We start from the raw sequence: 23705 nt of genomic DNA, 5'->3' as shown, positions 1-23705 counted from the left end.
GAAAAAAGTATAAAAATAGAAGTATATTTTTGAGTCAGGTTGGCTCCTCCTCTACCAGCATCCTTGCACAAGTTTAAGATAAATAAAAAGCTGTATATCAGCCGATCTCATCATATTTCTCTACTGCAAATTTCACAAAAAATATATTGATTGCGGGTAAAGGTAACAATTTTTTTCCGTTATTTTATCCGTTTTCATATAAGATGAATTTTAAAAATAAAATTATATATATAGATATATATTTGTATGAAGATGATACATGATGATACAATAAAATTTTGTATTTTATTAAATTTTCATAATACAAATTAGTTGTATTATTATTTTTTTCTTCTTTTTTCTTGTTTTGAAAAATATTTTATCGAAGGTACAAATTGAAATGTCAATGGCATTTTTTTATCCATTTATCCAACTCGTACCGTATTCGAAAAGACGGATAAGGGTAAATATTTTTTTCGTTATTATAACGGATACGGATATGAAAACGGATATGAAAATGTCTCCACCCGACCCATATGGTACCCGTTGACACCCCTAATCAAACCACTCCTTGTTTTTGTTATAATATACTAGCACTTCCCGGAGTGGGAGGCAGTTCGATAGGCATGATTCGATGTTCGGCCAGAATTGTTTGATCCATATCATATCAAGATTTGTATGTACTTGAACTACAGAATCATAAGGCTGTTAGTGAAAATCTTGATGTGTATCAAACTAACTTTTAGTCCCTCCTTTTGCTATATGAAACAACAAGTCCAACAAAGCTTAATTATTGTCGCTACTTGTACTATATGCAAGAACACTGAAATTGTCACTTTCATGGAAAAAATTACAAGGATCTTTGTCGACCCTTCACATTAGTTGTTGATAAGTAAACATCTTCACGAGCTTAATTATTATCTTACTTTAAATTTAAAGGCGCTATGCAGTCAAGAGTGTATATATGTAAATTCATTTATTGGAATATTTGGTGATGTACAACAAAACCATGAGAAAAATTGTTTATATATAATCTTACCTAACAACAAAATAAATATAATTGGATGATAAGGAGAAATAAACCTGAAACAATATTTAATAATTTACATAAACTTGTTGAGTCCTCTTGGTATGGAAAACTTAGAAATTATATCTGTACTTAATTAACACCTCAATCATTCAGCATTGGTACTGAAAATTGCTCTTAAATTTCTGAACAAGTAAATATTGCCACTTCATCAGACCTATATGAACAAGTAAATTTCTGAACAAGTAGATGGCCAAGCAGGCACAGTTAGTTTTCCCATGATTTCAGATATATATGATATGGCACGCCAAGCTTGAACGATCGATGCATGCATCTGATGGTACAATTAATTTACATATGACAATGTTCTGATTTCTGATATGATGTTTTGCCCAGAGCATTTGGTCCTGATTACTTGGTCAACTGCCGACAAATTTCAATATCATGTTTACTGCTACCTCTGTTCTTTGTTATTACTGCTATGTAGGGTACTGTTGACAATTAAATTGGACCTAGGTATAGAGCTCTTTTTGGCATATTTTCAAGCCATCATTAGCTCAACAGTTTCTGAAATTGACATACTATCCACCTAAATCAACAAACCAGGTCACCTCATTGACAAATGACAATGCCACATTACCTGATGGCTGATGTATATATTTTGTGGTTATTGATACAGTACATGGTTGTTACACTTGGGCTGGGCTTAAGATGTATTTTAATTGGAACCTTCCCTGAGGTGAACATGTATATATAATTATATATATTATATATTGAGCCAGAACAAATTGATTAATGTTTACATGCTTTTAGTCCCCAAAATTTCCAAATAAAACTAGCTACTTAAAGAAAAAAGACTTCTAAGGAAAAAAAAATTAATTAAATTAAAATAGGAAAAGTTGGCAACATTCTTCATTTATAAAAAATAAATACTAGGACATAAGGCGGAGCTAGACTTTCGAAATATAGGGGGTCAAACACATATTGGAAGTCAGATATATAAAATTTTATGCTGAAATTGAAGTCAATTTATAGTATTCATGACATTTTACTCGAAATTATATAGAAAATTATACACGATGAGGGTTCTAATGCCTCTGGCATGCCTCCATTTTTAAAAACATTAATAAATCAAAATTTAAATCATAAATGTCAAAATAAAACCGTTAGATGTGATCTATGTTATTTTGTTTATGTGTTCATAAAAAATATCACATTTTGTTTTGTTTTTATGTGAATCAATCATTTGAAAAATCAACGTCTCGAAATTATCTATGTTAGTATGTTTTTTACAAACTCTTGATGACAACCAAAACAAAATTGAAATGTCACAATTTTTTATAGGTGCATAGATAAAATGATGTAGATCATATCCAATGGTTTTAATTTGACTTTTAATTTTTAAATTTTGATTTATTAACGTTTTTGAAAATGGAGACATGATGGAGGCACAAAAAATAAAAATATTTGAACCCTCCTCATTATACATATATAAATAAAAAATAAAAAAAATCAGAGTCAATTAATGATGAATAAAATCCCCCTAGCACATAATGTACAATAAGTGTCACCATATTAGTGTCGAGTATTATGAATAATCGACACTAATAATCACCAGTGGCAAACCGGTAAATGATATTGGCACCAAAAGTGTCGATTAGTTAATAAAAAAACTGACAGCGATAGTGTCTCTGACTATCAGTGTCAAAGATAAGAACAGAAAAGAAAGATTTTAATTTTCTTTTTCTTTGTAAAGAAGTTCAATTCATATGATTAATTGATAATTATTAACCATAGTCAAAATAAATACACATTCAAATAATCATGTAGCTGTTATTGGGCGTGCCATTTAGGGATGCTAAACCTTTATTTAGCTTGCTGGATCCCACACAGCCACACTCATGAGATTTGGTTAATTAATCACACATCAGAGATACTTAATGCATAATTTATTGAAAATAGATCATGTTTTATACCACTAATCGTACTAAAATCCACTTTTTAAAACAGAACAATCCCGAAAGGGATGTACTAGTGCAATAATAGACATGAAAAGAGAAGTGCTTCTTGCCTCCCACCTCAAGAAAAACAAAGCATAATCCAAAGAGATCTTCCTTTTAAGCTTTGTTGAGAGCTAGTGTGCATGGTAGGATCATACCACCTCTCTTCCAACTTGTAACATAATATATAAAATAGAGACTCAATTCTCTATGCTCAAATCCATCCATTGATGGATGGTGTGCATAGGGTTTGAACCCCAACTCCTAAGAAATCTCTGGTCTCCTCTCCTGATACACCTAGACTACTCTTCAATGAAACAGTGTTTCTACCAGAAAACATGTCATATGGGTTTGTCACAGCAAACTCATTAAGTGCACTCTCTAGGTTTCTTTGTTGTTGGTTTGAACTGAATAACCCATTGAACTTGTTGCACTCTTCGATTGGTGTATTGTTACTTGACTTCGATTCGAAACTACCCATGAGCGGTGTAGTTGAACTAACACCGATTTGCGCCGCCTTTTGTAACAAGGCCGTTGCTGACATGTCAGTAGGAGGAGTTGATTGTTGTTGCTGATTACTGTACAATGAGGGAATGCTTGTCAGAACCGATTGTGAACTCTCCATTTCCTTAACAGTGCTCGTCAAGGATTCCCCGGGATTAGAACAAGCGAACTTGTTATTATTACCATACAACCAACCAAATTGGTTTTCGAGTTGGCTTTGCGCATTTGAGCAAGGGGTGAAGAGATCTCCGTATAGTGTAGGAGTTCCAAAGGGACCAACTTGAGGCATGGGGGAGAGAGCAGAGTTATTCGTTAACACCTCATTGCCGGGCCAAAGAGATAGGCAGTCACCATTGTTTAGAAGGTTTGATTTGACATTGTTTGAAGGGAATTGTTGTATCATGCTTGGCCTTACCAATCCACTAGAGAAGAAATAGTTTGCATTGCCAATTGTTGAGTTATTGTTGTTGTTGGATGCAGCAGCTAGCCTTGCGGTTTCCTCGGCTAAAGCATCGCAGAAGGCTCGATGCGTGATGAAGCTATCTCGCCTGTTGCCATCAAATAAAAAAGAAGATCAGTACAATGAATGCACAAGTAAAAAAAAAAAAAAAACAAACGTATATATAAAAAATGTCATTTCATGAAGTTAGAAATAGTTACTAACTACATATTTGTTGAGGATGAGGGTCAAAATGTATAGAATAATATTAAAAGTGTATTTTGAATTCATATTGCAGTTTGATTGGTCTCTCTCTATTAGACTTGTTCTCTCTCCCTCTCTCTCTTTGTGTGAGTGTGTGTTGGGGTTGGGGAGATGGTGGATCCATGCTTTTGAGGAAATATCCAAACATCCTATTCCGGTTCGGAAAAGATTAATTACTGTATCTAATTTAAGGTGTTCCTGAGTCAACTCAACTACTCAAGACATGATTCAATGCGTGCAATTGATTTAGACAACATAGCTAGACTATTGGAAAAGAAAGATAACACCAATTGGATTTATCAATGTGTTTGTCGACAAAGGTATTAATAAACACAATATACAGTTGTATTAACTAATAACTACTATTGATCTTGATTCTTGAAAAGAATTTACTGACCTAAGCATATAACAACAGTTGTATCAACATGAATGCTCAAAACAGATCATGTGTCTAATATGAATTCTATCATGGATGGATCAACTAATTCATCAAAAGGAAAATATAAAAACCTTGAAACCCTAATTTATTTCAACACTTTCTTTAGTAATAATTGTGAAAAAAAAAAACTTCTCAAGGAAAACCTAATTGCTTCTTGATTTCATAACATCATACTAACATAAACATTTAAAAAAAACAAAGAAAAACTAACCGTGAAAATAAAGTACCGCAATCGCAGCGGTACTCCCTCGTGCCGCATGTCTTCGAGTGTGCCTTCCAATCAGACTGCACCGCATACCTCTTAGAGCACTTGTCGCACTTCCATTTCTTCTCCCCATGCTTCCTACAGAAGTGTTTCTTGATCCCTGTCAGATCGCCTAGCGCTCTAGCCGGGTTGTGGTGCACGCAACTCTTCTCAGGGCAGACATACACCCGCTTCCTCGGCTCCTTGCTGCTCCTCTGCCGCAACTTCCATGGCAGATTGTGCCCCCTCCTGTGCAGCTGCAGGTTCTGATCTCGCTGAAACCCCTTGCCGCATATCTCGCACAAGAACCGGTTTGTTGCCATGAGCGTCTTCGGCGAAAGCGCGATAACTTCTGCATCTGGGTCTGTTGATTGATCATCATGCATTAATTAATTTCTCATTTAGTTATATTGTGGAAGAGAGAAAAAGATAGAGAGATAGAGGATGTTATTTAGGTATATATATTTATATATATATGTACTTGCCTGGAGTGCCAGGGAGATTTCTTTTCTTCTTAGCAGGAGGAGGATTGATGGTATCTTGAGAGGGAATGTTTATGTTGGTGCTTAAAGGGAAGGCTTTGGAGATGGCCTCACCTGCCATTATTTCTTGTGAGATTTCTTCTCTCTCTGGCTGTCTCTTTGTGTTAACGACAAAAGAAGAACTTTTTTAGGTATGGGCTTATAATGGGTAATTGGGAGAGATGGCAACTAGTGTTTTTGAGGAGATAATTATAGTGTGATCATACAACACTATCAGTCTCTCTACTGTTCAGAGAGGAATAAAAATAAATGAAAAGAGGCACACAGTACGAGGTGTACTGAGCAGTAATATATTTAAGCTGTAGAAAAAATTAAGGTTTTTTTTTTTTTGCAACTAAAATTAAGGTTGAAACGTGGAGGGAAAGAGGGAAAGGAGAGAGAGCGCATGGTGACACGTAGGATGAGGCAAAAGGGTAAAAGCTGAGGCGGAGGCTTGGTAACTTTCCATTTGGAATGATTAACCCATAATGTGATGCTTTTTTTTTTAACAATATATAATTGTACTTTGATGAACCAATAAGTAGTTAATGAAATTGTTTTTTCCTTTTTTCACTTTTTTCATATTATATAATTTTTTACATATTCCTAGTTAGAACATACCACGCATAATTGCATATAGATAAAATAACAAATCAAATAAGAGGAGGGATCAAGTTATAATAATTTTTGAATTACAACAAGCTACTACAATTATTTTTTACCTTTTTAAAGTTCAAATCATCGATCCAAACAGTTAGATGTGATCTCTACAATAAAATGTGCTTGGAGACCAAATTTTACATTTTTTGAAATTTTTTTTACTATTTATTAAGATGAGTACAAAAATTAGTCAAATTCAGACCATTGAATTTTGTACCCATCTTAATAAATAGTAAAAAAATTTCAAAAAATATATAATTTGATCTGGATGCACATTTTATTGTGGAGATCATGTTGAATGGTTTGGTTCGACGATTTGGACTTTGAAAATGTAGAAAATGGTTGTGACAACTTATTGTAACTCAAAAATTGTTGTAACTTGATCCCTCCTCCTCAAATAAATGCAGTTTATATTGTTTCCGATACATTCAGATTGATTAAAAAAAATACAGATACATGAATATATATTAAAAATGAGAGATACGTTTGGGGAAAAAAAAACGAGTTATAGCAATTTAAAAATTGTTTGTTTAATAAGTTAATGGCAAATTTGTTTGCAAAAAATTATGATTGATATTTATTTAATTATTTAGAATGAGAGGTAAGTTTTAGTTTCGGCCGGAGCTTTTTAATTAATTTCGACCTTGCATCAATATTATTTAATTAATATTTTCTCACAAGGTTGTTGAGGTATATATATAGTCGATCTGTGATTGAGAGTTGTTGAAACGAATCCCCGTTAATCACATTTTATTATTACTGACTAATTAAACAGCAATTTTGTAATGCTATGGGATTAGAAAAATAAAAGCAAATTAAGTGATCCTGGCATATTAGGTAAGTACGTAGTATAACTAATTAAACTAATTAATGGTTTGATTAAATGATGTAAAGATTAATGTATTGTAGAAATGATACAATAATTAAAAAAAATTATGGAATTAATTAAAGTTGTGGTTTCTGTGCCACACAATTAAGCTGCGGCGAATACATTCGAAAATTATGTATATTAATGTTGACATGGATGATGACAAAATATACTTTTTTGAAAGAAGGAAGAAGCTAGCTAGACTAAATTATTGCAACGGCCATGTAACCATGAATATCTCTTGTTTTTTACTTTTATTTGCTAGGCATTGTATATAATGTTCTTTAATTAACTTGATTTTGTTGTGATTTTTTTTAACTATAATTAGTAATATATCTCTCTTATATTATCTTGTTGAGATATACCTCATATTTTTCATGCCTCATCGTATCTCATATTCTATATTTTTGTTTTCAAAAACCAAACTGTTGATCCGAACTGTTCAACATAATCTCCATATTAAAATATGTTTGAAGATCAAGTTTTATATTTTTTGAAAAAAAAAATTACTATATTTTATAATAGATACAAATTCACTGTTTTTGGACCGTAAAAAAAGCTAGTGATTTTGTACATAAATTTTTAAATATACCATAACCCAAAAAAAAGATAAACCAGCAAACTACCACAGTTTTTGAAAATTTTGAATATTGACACGGCCACTTTTCTACGGGCCGCATCTAGGGGATGCGGCCCATTTTTTTTTTTTTGTCTCCTTCTCGTGTAGCAGTTCAATCTGAACGAAAAAAAGGGGTGGCCTCATCTAGGAGATGTGACCCGCAAAAAGGTGGCTTCACCTTGGGGATGCGGCCGTGTCAAAATTCAAAATTTTCAAAAACCAAGATGGTTTGGTTTATCTTTTTTAGGAATATGGTATATTTAAAAATTTCAGAATTTTGTACCTATCTAAAAATATAGTAACAAATTTTCAAAAAATATTTGGTTTCCAAGCATATTTTAATATAGATAGAATGTTGAGTAGTTCGAATCGCACAATTTAAACTTTAAAAATAGAGATATAAAATATGAGGTATGATGAAGTATGAAAGACATGAAATATTTGAACTCTCCTCATATAGTTTAATATATGTTTTATAAAGTCCTCAAAAAATTCTGATTTTTTTAATAATCAAAATTCTTTTAATTATAAATAGAAAAAAATAGAAAAAACAGGAATTAGGACCTTAATTTAAATTTCGTTACAAATATATTTTCTCTATTCCTAATTAATCTACTAAAGGATGAAATTCGTTGTAAAAAAAATATGAAATTTTATTTACTCAAAATTTATATATGACGGCCTCGAATCAACGAAATTTTTTTATCCATCAATATCCACAACTGACAATACGAATTAATGATGAACTGGCTTGAATTGTTTACAACCCTAGCTAACATCGCTTAAAAAAAAAAATCACTGTGTCAAAATTGAGAATCGATATCATTACAACATAACAATAATTTTGTATAGACAAAAATATATGTTGATTTTTCAAGAATATAATCTATTGAAACGATTCAAATATAACACATAACACATGTAATTAATTCTTTCAGATAAAATTAACACAGATATTTTAATTTCTTTCTTACTTTTTTCTAGAATATGTAGATGTAAATCATGTAATGCATGGTTTGAGATGGATTATATCTCCGTGCGGATCTCACATTCTCACTAATCCCCTACAAATCCACACGTTGAGAAACCCGAGGCATAAATTAAGGTCGAACAATTAATTACTCGGTGCTAATTAATTAGCTAATATTCAACATCTCGATCGGATAGCCCATAGCTATCTAATTAATTAATTGTAATATCTATCTATATCTGATCAGATGGGCCGATTTTACATGCATACCCTTGTAAATCTCAAATTTGCATACATGCATGAAAAATTGAAAATCCATCTCCTCAAATTTAGTAAATTGGCATTTACATTGATATATTATTATCTTGTAGCAACTTGAAATGTACACTATAGCTAGGTGTAAAATTAAAACTAAAATTATATATATATCATTGCTACAGAGAATGCATGATTGAACAAAAAAAAATGATGGGGAAATTAAGTAAATTGAATATAAAAGCAGACTGAATTAAATGGAATAAGTAGTCTATCATTTCTCAAATAGCTATATTTTTTTTTGGTAATAAGTAGTTTTAGATTTGTAGGTATTTCTTACTATTTTTCTAAATGGATGACATCTGAAAAATAATTAAGTTAATTACACTCGCTAATTATTATTTTTTATTTGGATAATTTACCTAGATGTCTCAAGGGCTTCTATACAAACCCAAAATTTTGAAAGAGCAAAGAAGCAAATTTATCTCTCCAAAACCTAATTAACTTATTCACGCTTAATTAAGAGAGCCTAATCTAATCTTGGCCAACTTGATTCCCAGCACGTGCTAGCGGCGTGGAGGTGTAACACATCCAAAAACAAAACGACGGTGCAAACGACAGAAATTGGAATATTTGTCCATGCAATGCCTCTCTCTCTCTCTCTCTTCTTTCTTAGTTGCTTCTCTCCAGATCTATTATCTTGTATGGTTGTATATATAGTTGCATATTAAATTGGTACACATTTATATATTAGAGATTGCATTTCATGTATGCATGTATGTACATACATACACGTGTTGTAAGATTATCGAGTTGAGACGAAATGAGGCGCCAATGATTTACAAATTATTTCAAACGTGAAGGTGCGTTTTTGTTTTATCAGGTTGTAACTGATTTTTTTGTCATGAATTGTTGTCATGATGCGGGAAAAGAAACATGAGGAACCTTTTTAGAGATCCAATTTGACAGTTTGTTATAGAAAATGTATTTAATTTGAGAGCACTGTCATGCCAGTAAATTAACTTTCATTTGTATCCTCATTGAAAATATACAATTTCTAAAATATGTGAAGAAATATAATATGAAACAGTTTTCATGTACTAATTAAAGATCAAATTTTGTCAAAATATATTTGATAGGACATCATATAATAGGCTCATATTAAAAAAAATTGCACTCCTAATATGATAAAAAATATTTTGTTATTTAAATTTCTATTCTTCTACCAAACATAGCTCCTGTATTTTTTAATAAATTTCTGCTCTTATGTATATGTTTTCTCTTAATATATTCATCTGATCATATAGCGCTAAACTATGTAACATATGTAACTTACACAAGCAAAATGTTTTGTACGATCAGACATCATATATAGAAGGGTCTAGTCGAACAATTTCAACATGGTATTCTTATAAAATGAAAAAAAAAAAATGTTCAAGCTCTTACGTACAATCACATGCACTCTGTAATTAAATTTGATTCCCTGATGCTACAGTAGCAGTTGAACAGATGAGTATCACTCTATAGATTAATATTTTTGGTGCCATTAAATAATTAACTAACACTCATAGTCTTACACTAGCATATTAAAAAATGAAAGGAGAAGGAAACAGCTTGTGTTCTACTGTTCTGTACACACTATAGAAAACAAATATTTAAAAAATAAAGAGAAAGAGAGCAGAATTTTTTATTTGTAGAAATTAATAAATATTTTGTAGGAAAGGAGATAAATGCTAATGATTCAGTTATTTTAGACAATTTTAACGAATCAAATCTTTAATTTGATTTTTTGAATGGATTGATGCAGGTTTTCAAATTTCATCAGTAAAAATCTGAAACTTAAAAAACCAAGCATTACTTTGGTTTCTTTATGTATGGATGCATGTATTAAAGGAACCAAAGCAATTTTGTATTTTTAATAATTAAATTTGAAAACTTACAATTCCTTAAGATATGTCTAAACAAACCTAGTTATTTTCAGAGAAATGAAAAAAATTCCCATCTATCATCTTTCTGACAAAAAAGTTAATATATTATTTAAAATAAAAAAATTCTGAAGAGAGATACAGATACTGGTTCAGTGGTAGTGAAGAGAAACAGTGAATTTTTGGAAGTGTGAGAGAGCGTCGGCTTGTGGGCTGACTTTAGTCTTGCTCTAAGCCATAAAGAAAATTACAAAATGGCCCCCTTGGCATCCTAAACTTTTTCTTTATAAATTGTTTAACAATAAACCCCTTGGAATTTAGTGTGTGTTCTCTTGTATAGCCTAGGATATTCTCTCCACTTCCTAGGCTCCACATCTTTTCCTATGCCAGATTCCTTTCTCAAATCCCCCAAAATTAATGCTCTCTTTTGTGTTTAATTAATTTTTAATCCTAGTATGGGAGTAAGTGCAAAGGAAAGAGATTAGCAAGGCTTTGGGAAAAAGAGAATCCTTGTCACCAAGGGTATGTTTGTTTCTCCAGCTTGACCTTGGGAAATGTATCTACTATCTAGGGATTCTTGTTGAATTTTGGGTCTTGTTCAAATTTTAATGTTTCAAATTTGCACAATTTTTTTTACCGTAAAGACTACCTAGTTACTACTTACTAGTTAGCATCACTTGGATAAAAATAAGAGGATAAGTTACAATAATTTTTGAGTTACAACAACTTATAATAAATATTTTTTACATTTTTTAAAGTCCAAATTGTTGATCCAAACCATTAAATGTGATCTCCACAATAAAATGTGCTTAGAGATCAAATTTTCTATTTTTTGAAAATTTTTTACTATTTATTAAGATGGGTACAAAATTTAATGGTTTGAATTTGACTAGTTTTTGTACCCATCTTAATAAATAATAAAAAAAATTCAAAAAATGTAAAATTTGGTCTTCAAGCACATTTTATTGTAGAGATCACATCTAACGGGTTGGATCGACAATTTGGACTTTGAAAATGTAAAAAATAGTTGTTGTAACTCAAAAATTGTTGTAGCTTGATCCCTCCTCTAAAAATAATGTGAAAAATATGATTTTATTTAATTTTTTGTGCTGCTTTTTCTAAAGGTAAATATAAATATAACTGGAATTTAAAAGGGGCTAACAATGGTACTTGGGATTCTTGTTTTGGGTCTTGTTCAAATTTTCACAATTTTTTGTGAACGCTAGCTAACTAGTTAGCACCACTTTGGCAAAAAAAAAAAAGGTGAAAAATATTTTTCTGAAAAAATAGTAAATAAATGTATGTTTGTATCAAATCTATCTTTTTAATATTATAAATATCCTATCTCAAAATTCAATTAAAATTGTAGGCTTCAGCACGCACGCAACCGCTTTTTATAAAACAAAGTGAAAAATATGATTGCATTTTTTTGTGCTGCTTTTTCTAAAAGGTTAAAATATATATAACTGGAACTTAAAGGAGAGGAGAAAAAACAGTGGTCCTGAGATGCACTTTGTTTGCTTTAAAGAACTGAGTTTGGGTTAACTATTTTATTAGCAAAAAATTACAATTAGTTGGTATAAAGATGTTAGGTTTAGTATCTATTGGGTATAGCAGATCAAGAGATAGATTCGGTTGAACTGGACACATTGTCATAGACAAAAAATTGAACTAATATTATATAATTAAAAAAGGATGCTAGATTAATTAGTGAAATTAATGTGCGTCTTATGAGAATGGTTTTGAGTAAGAGCATTTGCATCTCTGATATTATGAGAGTTTCTAATATAATGTGGCAGTTTTTAATCTAGTTTTTTTTCTTATTTAGAAACTATGCACAAAAGTTTCTTATTAAAAAAATGTTTATAAATTCTATGCTGACTAAATGATTGGTTCAAATTATTTCTCTTTTTTAATTTATTACTGACGTGACTTAATGAAAACTCTAAAATTAATTTCAGAAATGTGATAATTATAAATTTTAGAGACCTTAATTTATAAAAATTGATTAATAGTTATTTAAAAATTCATTTAAGTTGCTAAGATTTAGATGCTCTAACTAATCAATTTGGTTAGATATATTTGGGCCGTACATTCCATTCTATTTAGAATGGCCCATATTTAATCTTGTGAATCCTGTTTTATATGAGGTGATAAATGTTTAAAAATACCCCTTATTAATTTTTGAAGACATATAATTTTCATTAGGATTGTATTTCAAAGATGGTCTTATTTTGATCTTCTTTCATTGTGGTCGAATTCTTATAATTCACATATGATGCTTTGAGTTCAATATTGCACTACAAATAATTATTGATTTCTTATTAGTATACTTTAGCATCAGAATATACTAATCAACACAGAATTTCACAAACATGAAAATCTATGAACATCGAACCCCCAAAAATTGTATAAAATCAATTTGCCAAAACTCATAAATATTAGAACATACAAAAAAGTATAGAAAAATATTGTTTGGTTGTAAAACAGAACGGTCACTGAAATAATTCGAGAAAGAAACAAAAGATAGAAAGAAAAATCTTTGTATATCGAAGGAAAATCCATTACGATCGACCAAAATTATTTTTTCCAATTCACATAGAAAAAGGGCTTGGTTAAGGTCTTATTCGGCAGCAGCTCCAATTTTTACTATTTATATAGGAAAATAAAAATTCAGTTAAACTGAATTTTTTTTCTCACATAAACAGTAAAATTCAGTTTAAAATTTTCACAACTCATTTCTATTCTCATTCCTTTGAGCCTGCCGAGCAGAACCTAAGATAATTTTTTGTGCAAAGAAAATATTAACAAAGAAGAGAGAAAAACTTTGTACAAGCATTTACAGGTCCGTGCATGGGATGGGACCTTGATCAGTCCCTTGTACACAATGCCTTAAAAATCAAAAAAGGAAGAGCACTTGAAAGCAAAACTTTCTTCAAATAATTAAGTAAAATTAAGGGCATTAAATAGTTAGAGAAAATAATTAAGTAAAATTAGTGACAAAGATACATGATCTCTATATGAGAGATCATGAGTTTGAAATTCGAATGAAAAAAAATCCTTTGTTATAATAATAAGAATATTAAATAGTTGAATGGTTTGACTTCCAATCTTTACTTAAAAAAAATTAAATAAAATTTTAAATATTAAAATTATTCTTAGAACATAAATTATATACAATTTTCTCATCAAGTATAACACATCTTAGGATTTTAGATAGGGGGGCAATTGTCACTCCTGAAGAAAAGGTTCACCTTGCTACTAATCAATCAAAGCTTAGAGGTAGTGTTCGGCAAGAGTCACAGGCTTAAAATTTAAGCTGCACTAAGGAGTACCCGTTCGGCAATAAAGTTGAAGAATCACTTTTTTTAAGAAGGCTTTAAGCTTGACAAATTGCTTAAGCCATATAGAACTATGGCTTAAAATTTTGGGCAAGCTTAAGAAAAGTGGGCAAAAGGAGCACTAAAAAAGTAGTTTTAAGCTTAATAAAGGAGCACCCGTTCGGTGAGCTTAAGACTCCTTAGAGCACTAAGGAGCTCTAAGTCATGGTTGCCGAACACTACCAAAATGCTTGGGACTGACTGCCACTGATAGGGCTGCACAAAAAGCTCGTAGCTCGTGATTTGATTGAGTTTGATTCGGAAAAAAAAAATTAGTTCGAAATGAATCAAACCAGTTTGGTTCTAAAATGAATCAAATCTTGTTCGATTAAAAAGTGATTCGAATCAAATTCAAACTGAGTCTGGTTCGGTTCGAAAAAAAATTCTAAGTTCTAAACCTGCTACAATTTCGAACCAGTTCAGTTCAAAACTGGTTCGAGTAGTACCGAATCAAACTCAACCTCTTCTGTTCAGTTCGAAACTGTGCTTCAATATCAGCAATTCAAATAACTTTTTCTCGAAACAACTATGTCACTATTTTAATTTTTATAAGAGGAAAGTGAATTAATACTCTTTAAATTAGTATTATTTCAAAGAAAACAATACGAGTAGCAGGGACAACTTTCAAAAAGTTTCCTAAATCCTAACGCAGTGTACAAAAGTTGGAGAAGACAATAGTAGCTGCACAGCACTTTGGGGCTTCAGCTTTCAAAATTACATTTTGTTTCAATTTGGAACATTTTGGAGCCTGGTCCAGGCCCATTTGTCTTAATGTTTTTTTAAAAGGAATTATAGGCTCTTCTGTTTTTTAGACAGGCTAGCTTGTAATTGTTTCTTGCTAGTATGCAAGTATGCTCTTTCAACTGGGTTAGCAAATTGGTATGTCTATAGATATTTTTCTTAAATTACACCTGGACTATTTTCAACTGCATTTCTATGGACCTTATTAAATCCGTCCCTGAGAGTGTGCTTCCATCGAAGGTACGGGAGGAGAAAAACACTGTGCGAGGGAAAGAGATTGTCAGACCGTATCTGATCGACGGTTCTCCTCTGCTCCAGAAGGAGAGAATTGAAGAGGTAACGGAGGGTACGCAGTACTGTACGGAGGGGAAGAGAGGAGACTGCAATGCTTTGTTTTGGTCAAATCTGTACTTCGATTTGGAGTGTAAAAAATACTATGCGGATAACTGGCTATCTCCGTCACCCGTTCCTTCCCTTCCGTTTAATGAGGGGTTTCCCTCTACGTTCTTCACAGCCTGAGTGTATTGGACTAGTGGTAGTTGGTTACGAGTTACGACAATAGTGGGGCTTACATTGGATAGTGAAGAACTCGTGAGGACATCACGAGACGAGTCTGGATTAATGAGGTTGAAAAAGGACATTACTAGCACAACAGGCACAACAGGCATGTACGGTATTGCCATTGAGCCTTCTTTTTTTTAATAAACTATAGAATCGATTTATACACACACACATCATACGCTAATTAACAACAACAATTACATGTTCCACCACAAGAGCAGCAGGCAGACGCTTTTTCTAAACCCTAAACCATAAACGCCGCCTTTTCTCAATATTTATGAATGCTAACATCACCTTTTGAAGATTATTGAAGATGGATTTTAGTCAACAGAACACTGTACCAGTTAGTAATTAATCGGTTTTCATTTTTTTTTTATTCTTTTGCTGGGCTCTTCTTTGATATTTTAATTGAGTTTCATGGTCAAAATTTTGTCAGAACTCAAGTATAAAAACAAGGCACTATTATTTGGTGAGGCATAAAATCATCATTCCCAAATTTTTATGGTGAGATCTTGAGATTTTTCCATGTCAATCTCACATTAAATGCACCTTCTCTTCTCACCTTCTGTCTCTCTTCTGTGGACGCAAGGCAGTGTATTATGCTCACTCGCTCTATTGGGCAAGATCCGTGTTGTCATTATTGATTTTTGTTTTTTGCATATCCCTATGAAGTTTATTAATTGCAATTATTTGCTTACAAAGTATGATAGTATTTTAACAATGTGGTATGATTAATATTAAATTGCATGTAGCATTATTTTTGAATCGACATGCAATTTTTCTTTAATAAATAGAAAAATTGATAGAAAATTCCTTTTTTTTTTGCGAAATGCTGGAATATTACAATCGATTAATGGCACAAATTGTAGTGCTTAAAAAATTACAACTTTCTCTAAAATTTTATATAGTAACGAACGATATATATAAAATTCTTGTAATCTAAAAACGAATCAAAATTGCTCTCCTTATCATCCGATCAATCAAATGACTCAACAGATGTTGGCAATTCTTGACTATGTTTCTTAATCAGCATAAATGTGAATTTATACAATTTTAATGCATTGAAAATAATAAACCATATACATGCAAATTTGAATTTGTACAATATTTATCCTTATCGGTGCATCAAAATACGTGCAAGCGTCCGAACAAACATTATGAGATCCGGTGTTACTCTTTCCATGCTCTTCTCTCTATCTCTCCTCTTACTCTCTCTCCCACGTGATGTTATTTCTCTCTCTTCTCTTCTTTGAAGAGAGAGATAGAGAGGAAATGAATAGCAGCAGATTGGGATCCCCTTAGGAAATGATTCTCCAAACAATATTTCTCATTAATTTCTCTATTTATAAATCCTAACACAGATACAATACACTACTGAAATTGAACCAAAATTTTTGTTAATATCATTTAAAAAAAAAAAAAAACTGAAATTGGAGAATTCGAAAAATACCAAAACCTCCAATTCAATCTGCGGCTCCATTCTTGGAGGGCCGCAAACTAAATTGGAGGCCCCCAAAAACCTAAATATGATATTTATTACGGTGCATTTTTGAGTTTTTTGGAACATCTAATTTAATCTGCGGCCCTCCGCAGATTGAATTGAAGATCATGATATTTTTCGAATTCCCTATAATTTGTGGTTTATTTTTTTTTTGACGGTGATATTAATAAAAATTTCGGAAAATTAAATGATGTAGCCAAAATTAGTTAAACTAACTAGTACATGCTACAAGTTCCTTTTACAAGGATTGTTGACCCATAAATGGGGTAACATATATAACTCAACTGAATTAGTAGGTGAAATTAAATGATGTACCCAGAATTTGTTGCCAAACTAATTAATTCACATCACCTGTTGCCAGTGCGGTTATACAAAATCAGACGGTTTGAATCAAAGCCATACTGGATCTGACGTCACGGATTAATTGACCGTTACATAAGCATGGCCGTTGTCAAAAGTCCATTTGAAAAAGAAGTACTAAATTAATACATGCATTCAAAACCTATTGTGTAATTAAAAATTTAGGATACGAATGAAGGGGAAAAAAAGTTCATCATAAATTAAAACCAAGAAATGAACAACTACATGGTAAAATAATTAAAAAAGTAAATAATCCAAAGAGGTGCATAAATAAATTACAAGCCAAATGTGAAAAATTAAATCATGAACATCTCCATGCAATAATTAAACTATTGACATGCATTCAAGCAATTCCTCTTAAAAAAGGCTCAAGAAACCAACTAATGCAGATCCAAGAGCAAAGCCCCATTCGACATGCTTCCTGAAACCGGCGTCTGAAGCGGTCGCATCATCAGCAGTTGCAGATGAAGCCGGCACAGACGCAGCAGTCGTAGGTGTCTTGTTACCCTTTGTCTTGGGCTCAGCACCAGCTGGAGCCAGAGCCGGTGCTGCTGCTGGTGCCTTAACACCAAACAACTCATTTGGAAGCAACACCTTGTCGAGCGAGTAAACGGCAAGAGGGAAGTCGGAATACAATGAATTGGATACCGGGACATTGTTGACACCAGTGGACACATTAACTTGGTTACTAGTACTGGTCACATTCACAGTATAAACTCCATCGTTTCCTGACGCTTGGGTACGAACCGGGTTGCTCGTAGTTTGAAAGGTGCTGAAACTATAGTACCTGGGAAGGACGTGGAACAGAACCAGCTCGGATTGTTGCTGGGAAGTGAGCCCGTTGAGCGTACCGGCTTTCAGGTTGTTGAAGGCATTGTCGGTCGGTGCGAACACGGTAATTCCGTCATAGGTGTTTTTCAGCTGGCTCGTGAGTTGCGTCATGACTTGAGTTGCCTTGAGAAGTTTAATAAACGTGCCGTATTGGCTTCCTTTTACGAGAATGCTCTCCACGTCAACTGGAGCGGGTGTCGGGCTGTCAGCGGCGACCGCTGCATTGGTTGGTAGGAGAACTGATGAGCCTAGTATTGCAATGCACAGGAGGATCTGATGAGAAGCCATTATGAAATTAATTAGAAAGCAATATTATCTGTTCTCTCTCAGAGCTATATATATATTGAAGTGTTAATATAAACTCTTTAAGTAGTGGATATAATGAAATTTTCTCATTTCTCTTTGTTCGTTTTAATAGTTTGAGGCAGGAATTTGTGGTCCTTAATTCAAGTATAGTGACAGCTTTCCTACTTAATTGTTTGCTCTGGATAGATAGATCAAGAAAATTAATCAAGTGTAACAACATACACATGCAACTTATATTTTTGTTTGCTTGTGAATTTACTGGTTGAAAAAATGTTACCAAATACAATTTTTTTCAAATGGAATGAATGAAATTAATTACTTCTCTGCTTTCAAAATATACTTGCTTTTGTTCCTAAAATTATATACCTGCTTCTTTCCCTGCACAAACTTTTACTACAACTTTTCTAATCCACAAATATCGCTGAAGGGAAAATTAATTTGTTTGAATGTTGAAATTAATAGAAAGGGATAAATATCTAGTAATTACTTGTGCTAAGGATTTAATTAATTAATGCACTCGATTAGGTTGATTAGTCGATATTCATGTTAATTATTTTAGAAATAGTATATCAATTTTCCAGTTAATTTTATTTTGCGTGCTATTTTATTTTTATAAGGAATTCAATTTATTTTTTATATCAACAATAAGTTTCTTACCTGTACTTGAAATTACAACAATATAATTATTGGTCCGCCATATTGATTAAATATAGTAATTATCTGACCCTTATTTTGTCAAGTACCCCTTAATTACTACTTTACAGATTTACTAACAAAAGAAGTGTACCAATATGTAGATATTGCACCAAATCTAACCTCATTTTCAGACTCACATGCACCAACTATACAGCTCAACATTTGTATTTTTCTAACCTCCAAGCTTGGCAACTTGTATAAATGATCATACAAAGAGAACACCAGAACATGAAATGTCACACACACACACACATTAATTCCTTGTACCAGCTGGCAGCATTTAATTGATCCCTGGCTGGAATGAAATGTTAGTTGGAATACATGCGTCTCTATTGGTAGTGTGTCATTTAGCCTTGTACCTGGTCCTGGTATTTACACATTATTGACCATTCATGTATGATATATCTGACATGTTGTTAAATTTCTCTCAGTCTCAGACAATATAATTTTAACCACTCTGAATGTGCCTTCTTAACAAATTTAGCATCAACCTGATGAATTAACGGGTTTATTTTAATCTGAAAAAAAAAATGATAAAATTCATCATAATTGTTCACCGGATTTTGACGCACTAACTCAAAAGTAAAATCTAAAGCAGATGGCATAGTAAATTTTCACCACTATTTCTTATTTATTTTTTTAAGTAATTGGCATATTTCTTTATATATTTAACATCATAATTAAATGGTAAACGGGTCAAGTTGAAAAGTTTTTGTAAAAGCTGGCTAAGGGGTCCGATGAGCATCAGACCAGATTTGATATGATTCCCAGATCCACATCGAAATTCAATTTTCCAATTTAACCGTCTATAATTTTAACTGTACATATAAAGTCTGATACTAATCGAACGATTTAAATGAAACATCAGGCCCAATTTGATCCATATCCATCGGAAACAGCTCGCTCCCTTTCAAAACCGATCTTAACAATATTATGTTATATGATTGTGTCATCTTAACCAGACTGAGTAAAAAAAAATCTGGCCCAACTCAAATTATAACCCATTAACGGCCCAAAATCGTTTTGAGAAAGAATTAACGACCCAAAGTGGCTCTAAAAGCCGTAGAAACAGAATATTGCGAATTACGCCTCTTTGAAGATAAGCTTAAACTCACATGTGGCCTAAAATTCTGTACAAATCATCTTTAATGAAATAAGCGGAAGTTGACACTTATTTAATTTTATTTAATGAGATAATGATTGATTTTTTTTTTTGAAAACTTGCTACCAAGGTTGAGATAATGATTGATTACTATTGACTATGACATAAAAGTACAATTTGTGGTTTCTTCACTGAAATTCGTATCCGTTATTATTCCTTGTTCTAGAAAAGGGAGGGGTTTTCGACGGGCATCATGACCATTCTATATATTCGCGCCGAGATTCGTATGTACGATTAAAACTTTAAACTGCTTAGTAAATTTAAACCAGGCTCGCACAAACTTCGACACAAATGAAATGGTTCAGACCGAATTTAATCTAATGTCCAGCGCTCTTCTAGAAAAGTAGGATCCTAGTTTTTCTGATTGTGCCTCTGATCTGAGAACCGAAACACATGGACAGAAAAGTGCTAATACCATTAACAAGAGAATTTTATGCGAATTCGATTCGTTTATTTTAGATCAGACGGTTAAAAAAAAAAGTGGAGTTATAATTTTTTTGTTGGGTCAGAATGACCGCGCAAATGTAGTGCCCTTGAGTTAGGGCTGCAAACGAATCAAACCGAATCGAACTTACCTCAGTTTGAATTTGAGTTCGAATAAGATTCGAATCGAACTGGTTTGATTTGTTTCAGAACGAACTAATTTCGTATCGAATTAATTGTGAACTACAAATTTTTCTAATTGAAGTCAATCGAATTACAAACTATATTTTTTTTTTGGGAGCCCTAGTGTTTTTTTTTGGTAGCCCTAGTGTTTTTTTTTTGGCAGCCCTAGTTATACCGGTAGTTTATGCATTAGTTTTCTTCTCGCAGAACAAAATTCACACGATTTCCTTTTACCTTTCACGAATTCACATTGATGGATTATGAGCCAACTCAAAATTCCGTTACATTTTACACTGCTGGATTGATTAAAATCACTGCATGAACCTAGTTAAATGAAATTACTTATGCCATTATTAATATGTTATGCCGCTAAAATATTTTCTTATTATAAATTACCATTATATTAATAATTTTGAGTTATGATATAAGTTTGGTTCCTGCATTATTAAAGATTGATGGTTGAATCCATTAGTTGCATTATTTGAGATTCGAACTTAAATAGTTCGTGAATCAATTTCGAATGAATTATATCCAGTTTTGAGTTTGATTTGAATAAGAGTTGAACCAAATTAGTTTGATTTGTTTCATAACGAATTAATTTCGAATCGAATTAATTGTGAACTTTTTTCGAATCAAACTCAAATCGAATCATGAAATATGAACTTTTTGTGCAGCCCTACTCTTGAGCAATGACCCTTTTTTTTTTTTTGTAGATATTCTATTTCTCATAAAATAAAATGGTAGCATAAAAGTATGAAATACTCAATTAATTACGCTTTGATCTCATTGACGTGTAACAAAATTTACATGGGAATAATTATTGTAAATAATTATCTTATCATCCTGTAATTCCATGACAATCCATGTGGAGGTTGCTTAGAAAATATGATCTCTCTCTTGTCAGGTCAACCCTCCTGCCTGACATTACAAGCAACAGCTCTGGCCCAAAACCGGAGCTGATCTTTCATCTCATCCTTTGATTTCTTCATCCAGTCAAAACTCGGCGTCGTCGATCTCTGTACATACCACGCCTCCGACAAGTACGGCCGCTTGATTTTCTCTTCATTTTCTTCCTCATTCTGCTTCTTTTCGCGGAGTCCCGGGATAACATTTGCAAGACTCTCTTTCAATTCTTTCTTGTCGAAACTGAATCCGAGATCCTTAAACCCTTGCACCTCAATCGACTCAAGGTCACTCGAGCTTTTCCATCTTTTATCTTGGAACATTTGATAATTTGTATCGCTTAAGCGGTATTTGTGGTAAAGGCAGTATTTCCTGCTGGACATGGAGGAATGCTGCCTTGTCAGACTCGGTCTAGCTACTTTCTGTAAAATAAAACAATTATTATTTGAAATGAAACTAATAATTCATCTATAGGGAAAATAAAATGTAAAAACAAAATTAACTAGAACTGTAATAAATCTTCAATGATTGTACTATATATTTCTAAATGCTTCTAACACCATATAGAGATAAATATTTTGAAACTTTGTATTGAACAACTGGAAATATAATTTGCATTACCTCAAAAGAAGAATGCCAAGAGTGATGGCATCCCAAGTTACTCGAAGAATGCTGCAACTTCGAAGCCTTCGGTTTCATGTTACAATTATGCGGCATTTCTTTATGATCGGCATCATCGAATCCATTACTATAAGGCGAGGGCATCGACGGAGCCCGCATCAGAGGTATCGGCAAAACTTCATCATCTTCATTTCCTACTTCATCATTAGACCTCTCCTCCGATGGGTGTGCATGAGGCGGTGTAAGCAAAGGCGGTCTAAGGAGCGCTTGACCGGCAACCGGTTCTTCATCAATTATATTTGATTGAGGTGCTTTTGGAGGCCTTAGATGATAATCTTTCCTTGCATTTAAGGTGTTGTTGAAGAACCAATATTCATCCAAAAGATCCATGGGTAATAGGTTGGCATCTTTTGGGAGACCTATAGTAGCCCCATATGATGTGGCCTTCTCCAATTGGACACCTGAACTCATGTTTTGGTGGCTTTAGTTTAGACGGCTTGAGTAAGAACAAAAAGAGAGAGGTGTGACGAAGGATGTAATAAAGCGAGAGAGAGAATGAAAAAGAGTTAAAAAGGAATCTTTCTGGCTAGGACCTCCACGGCTCCACTGGCACTGCTTCACGTCTCTCTGTTCTTCCTCTTATTCCCTTTCTGCCCCTAAGACTGGAAATTGCGGATTGCGCCAGTATTTTAACGAAAATTATTAATTACAACAAAGGGCACATTTTTCTAGGGATATAATAAGTTTGTGTCGCGACTGGTCTATAGTGACATGAATTCTATACCGTGCTTTGTTGCGACTAAAATCAAATTATGGGAGAGATCACAGATTTAAAATTAATTATTTGTAAATATTAAATAGTTTGATGACTTAACTTTTAATCTTTAAAAAAAATAACTCAGCAATTTATAATTGTATATGAAAGTGCAAGAAAAGCATTAGACACATATAGTGTACTTTTTTTTACATTTATTGGTTAAGAAAATATAATTAGCTTTTCTCAAGAAGGATAGAATTATTTCACTGATTCATTTCACTGTATATAATTATAAAATATGATTACTTTATAAGTGAATATTATTCTCTATGCCAACTTTTTTTGAAATTGTTAGCATGTGAACAATCATTCACTAATTTGACTTTTAGTTCCAGTCTCTCAAAAGTGTGCACATGTTGTTTGTCAAAAGAAGAGCCAATTAGAAAATAACACAGGGATTTTGATATAAAAAAAAATATCATGCTATCCGGATATATAATGGATGCTCCACCTATTGAGTTCAGATCCCCTGTTCAATCTTTCTCCCAAGCAAACCTGTCATAAGT

General features: G+C 32.6%; 2 protein-coding genes and 1 pseudogene across 3 annotated transcripts; all 3 read right to left on the bottom strand.

Moving 5' to 3' along the window:
• Positions 1-2943: 2943 nt before the first annotated feature.
• LOC144568609 (zinc finger protein MAGPIE-like) lies at positions 2944-5654 on the bottom strand. Its single transcript, XM_078318983.1, has 3 exons — positions 5382-5654; positions 4864-5260; positions 2944-4058 (listed from the first exon to the last, which is right to left on the bottom strand). The coding sequence occupies exons 1-3, from the start codon at positions 5497-5499 to the stop codon at positions 3221-3223; spliced, it is 1353 nt and encodes a 450-aa protein (XP_078175109.1). The 5' UTR covers positions 5500-5654; the 3' UTR covers positions 2944-3220.
• Positions 5655-17483: 11829 nt separating this feature from the next.
• LOC144568373 (fasciclin-like arabinogalactan protein 9 pseudogene) lies at positions 17484-18525 on the bottom strand (annotated as a pseudogene). The gene has a single exon (XR_013515652.1). The product of XR_013515652.1 is annotated as a fasciclin-like arabinogalactan protein 9 pseudogene (transcript).
• Positions 18526-21599: 3074 nt separating this feature from the next.
• Positions 21600-22976, bottom strand: LOC144568590 (uncharacterized). The gene is made up of 2 exons (XM_078318962.1): positions 22383-22976; positions 21600-22183 (listed from the first exon to the last, which is right to left on the bottom strand). Exons 1-2 carry the CDS (start codon positions 22851-22853, stop codon positions 21764-21766), a joined length of 891 nt encoding a protein of 296 aa, XP_078175088.1. The 5' UTR covers positions 22854-22976; the 3' UTR covers positions 21600-21763.
• Positions 22977-23705: the final 729 nt, after the last annotated feature.

The sequence above is a fragment of the Carex rostrata genome, chromosome 17, assembly GCF_964058835.1.
Source record: "Carex rostrata chromosome 17, lpCarRost1.2, whole genome shotgun sequence".
Taxonomy (NCBI): domain Eukaryota; kingdom Viridiplantae; phylum Streptophyta; class Magnoliopsida; order Poales; family Cyperaceae; genus Carex; species Carex rostrata.
Note: the sequence above shows the minus strand (reverse complement) of the source record. Positions and strands in the feature narration are given on the sequence as shown.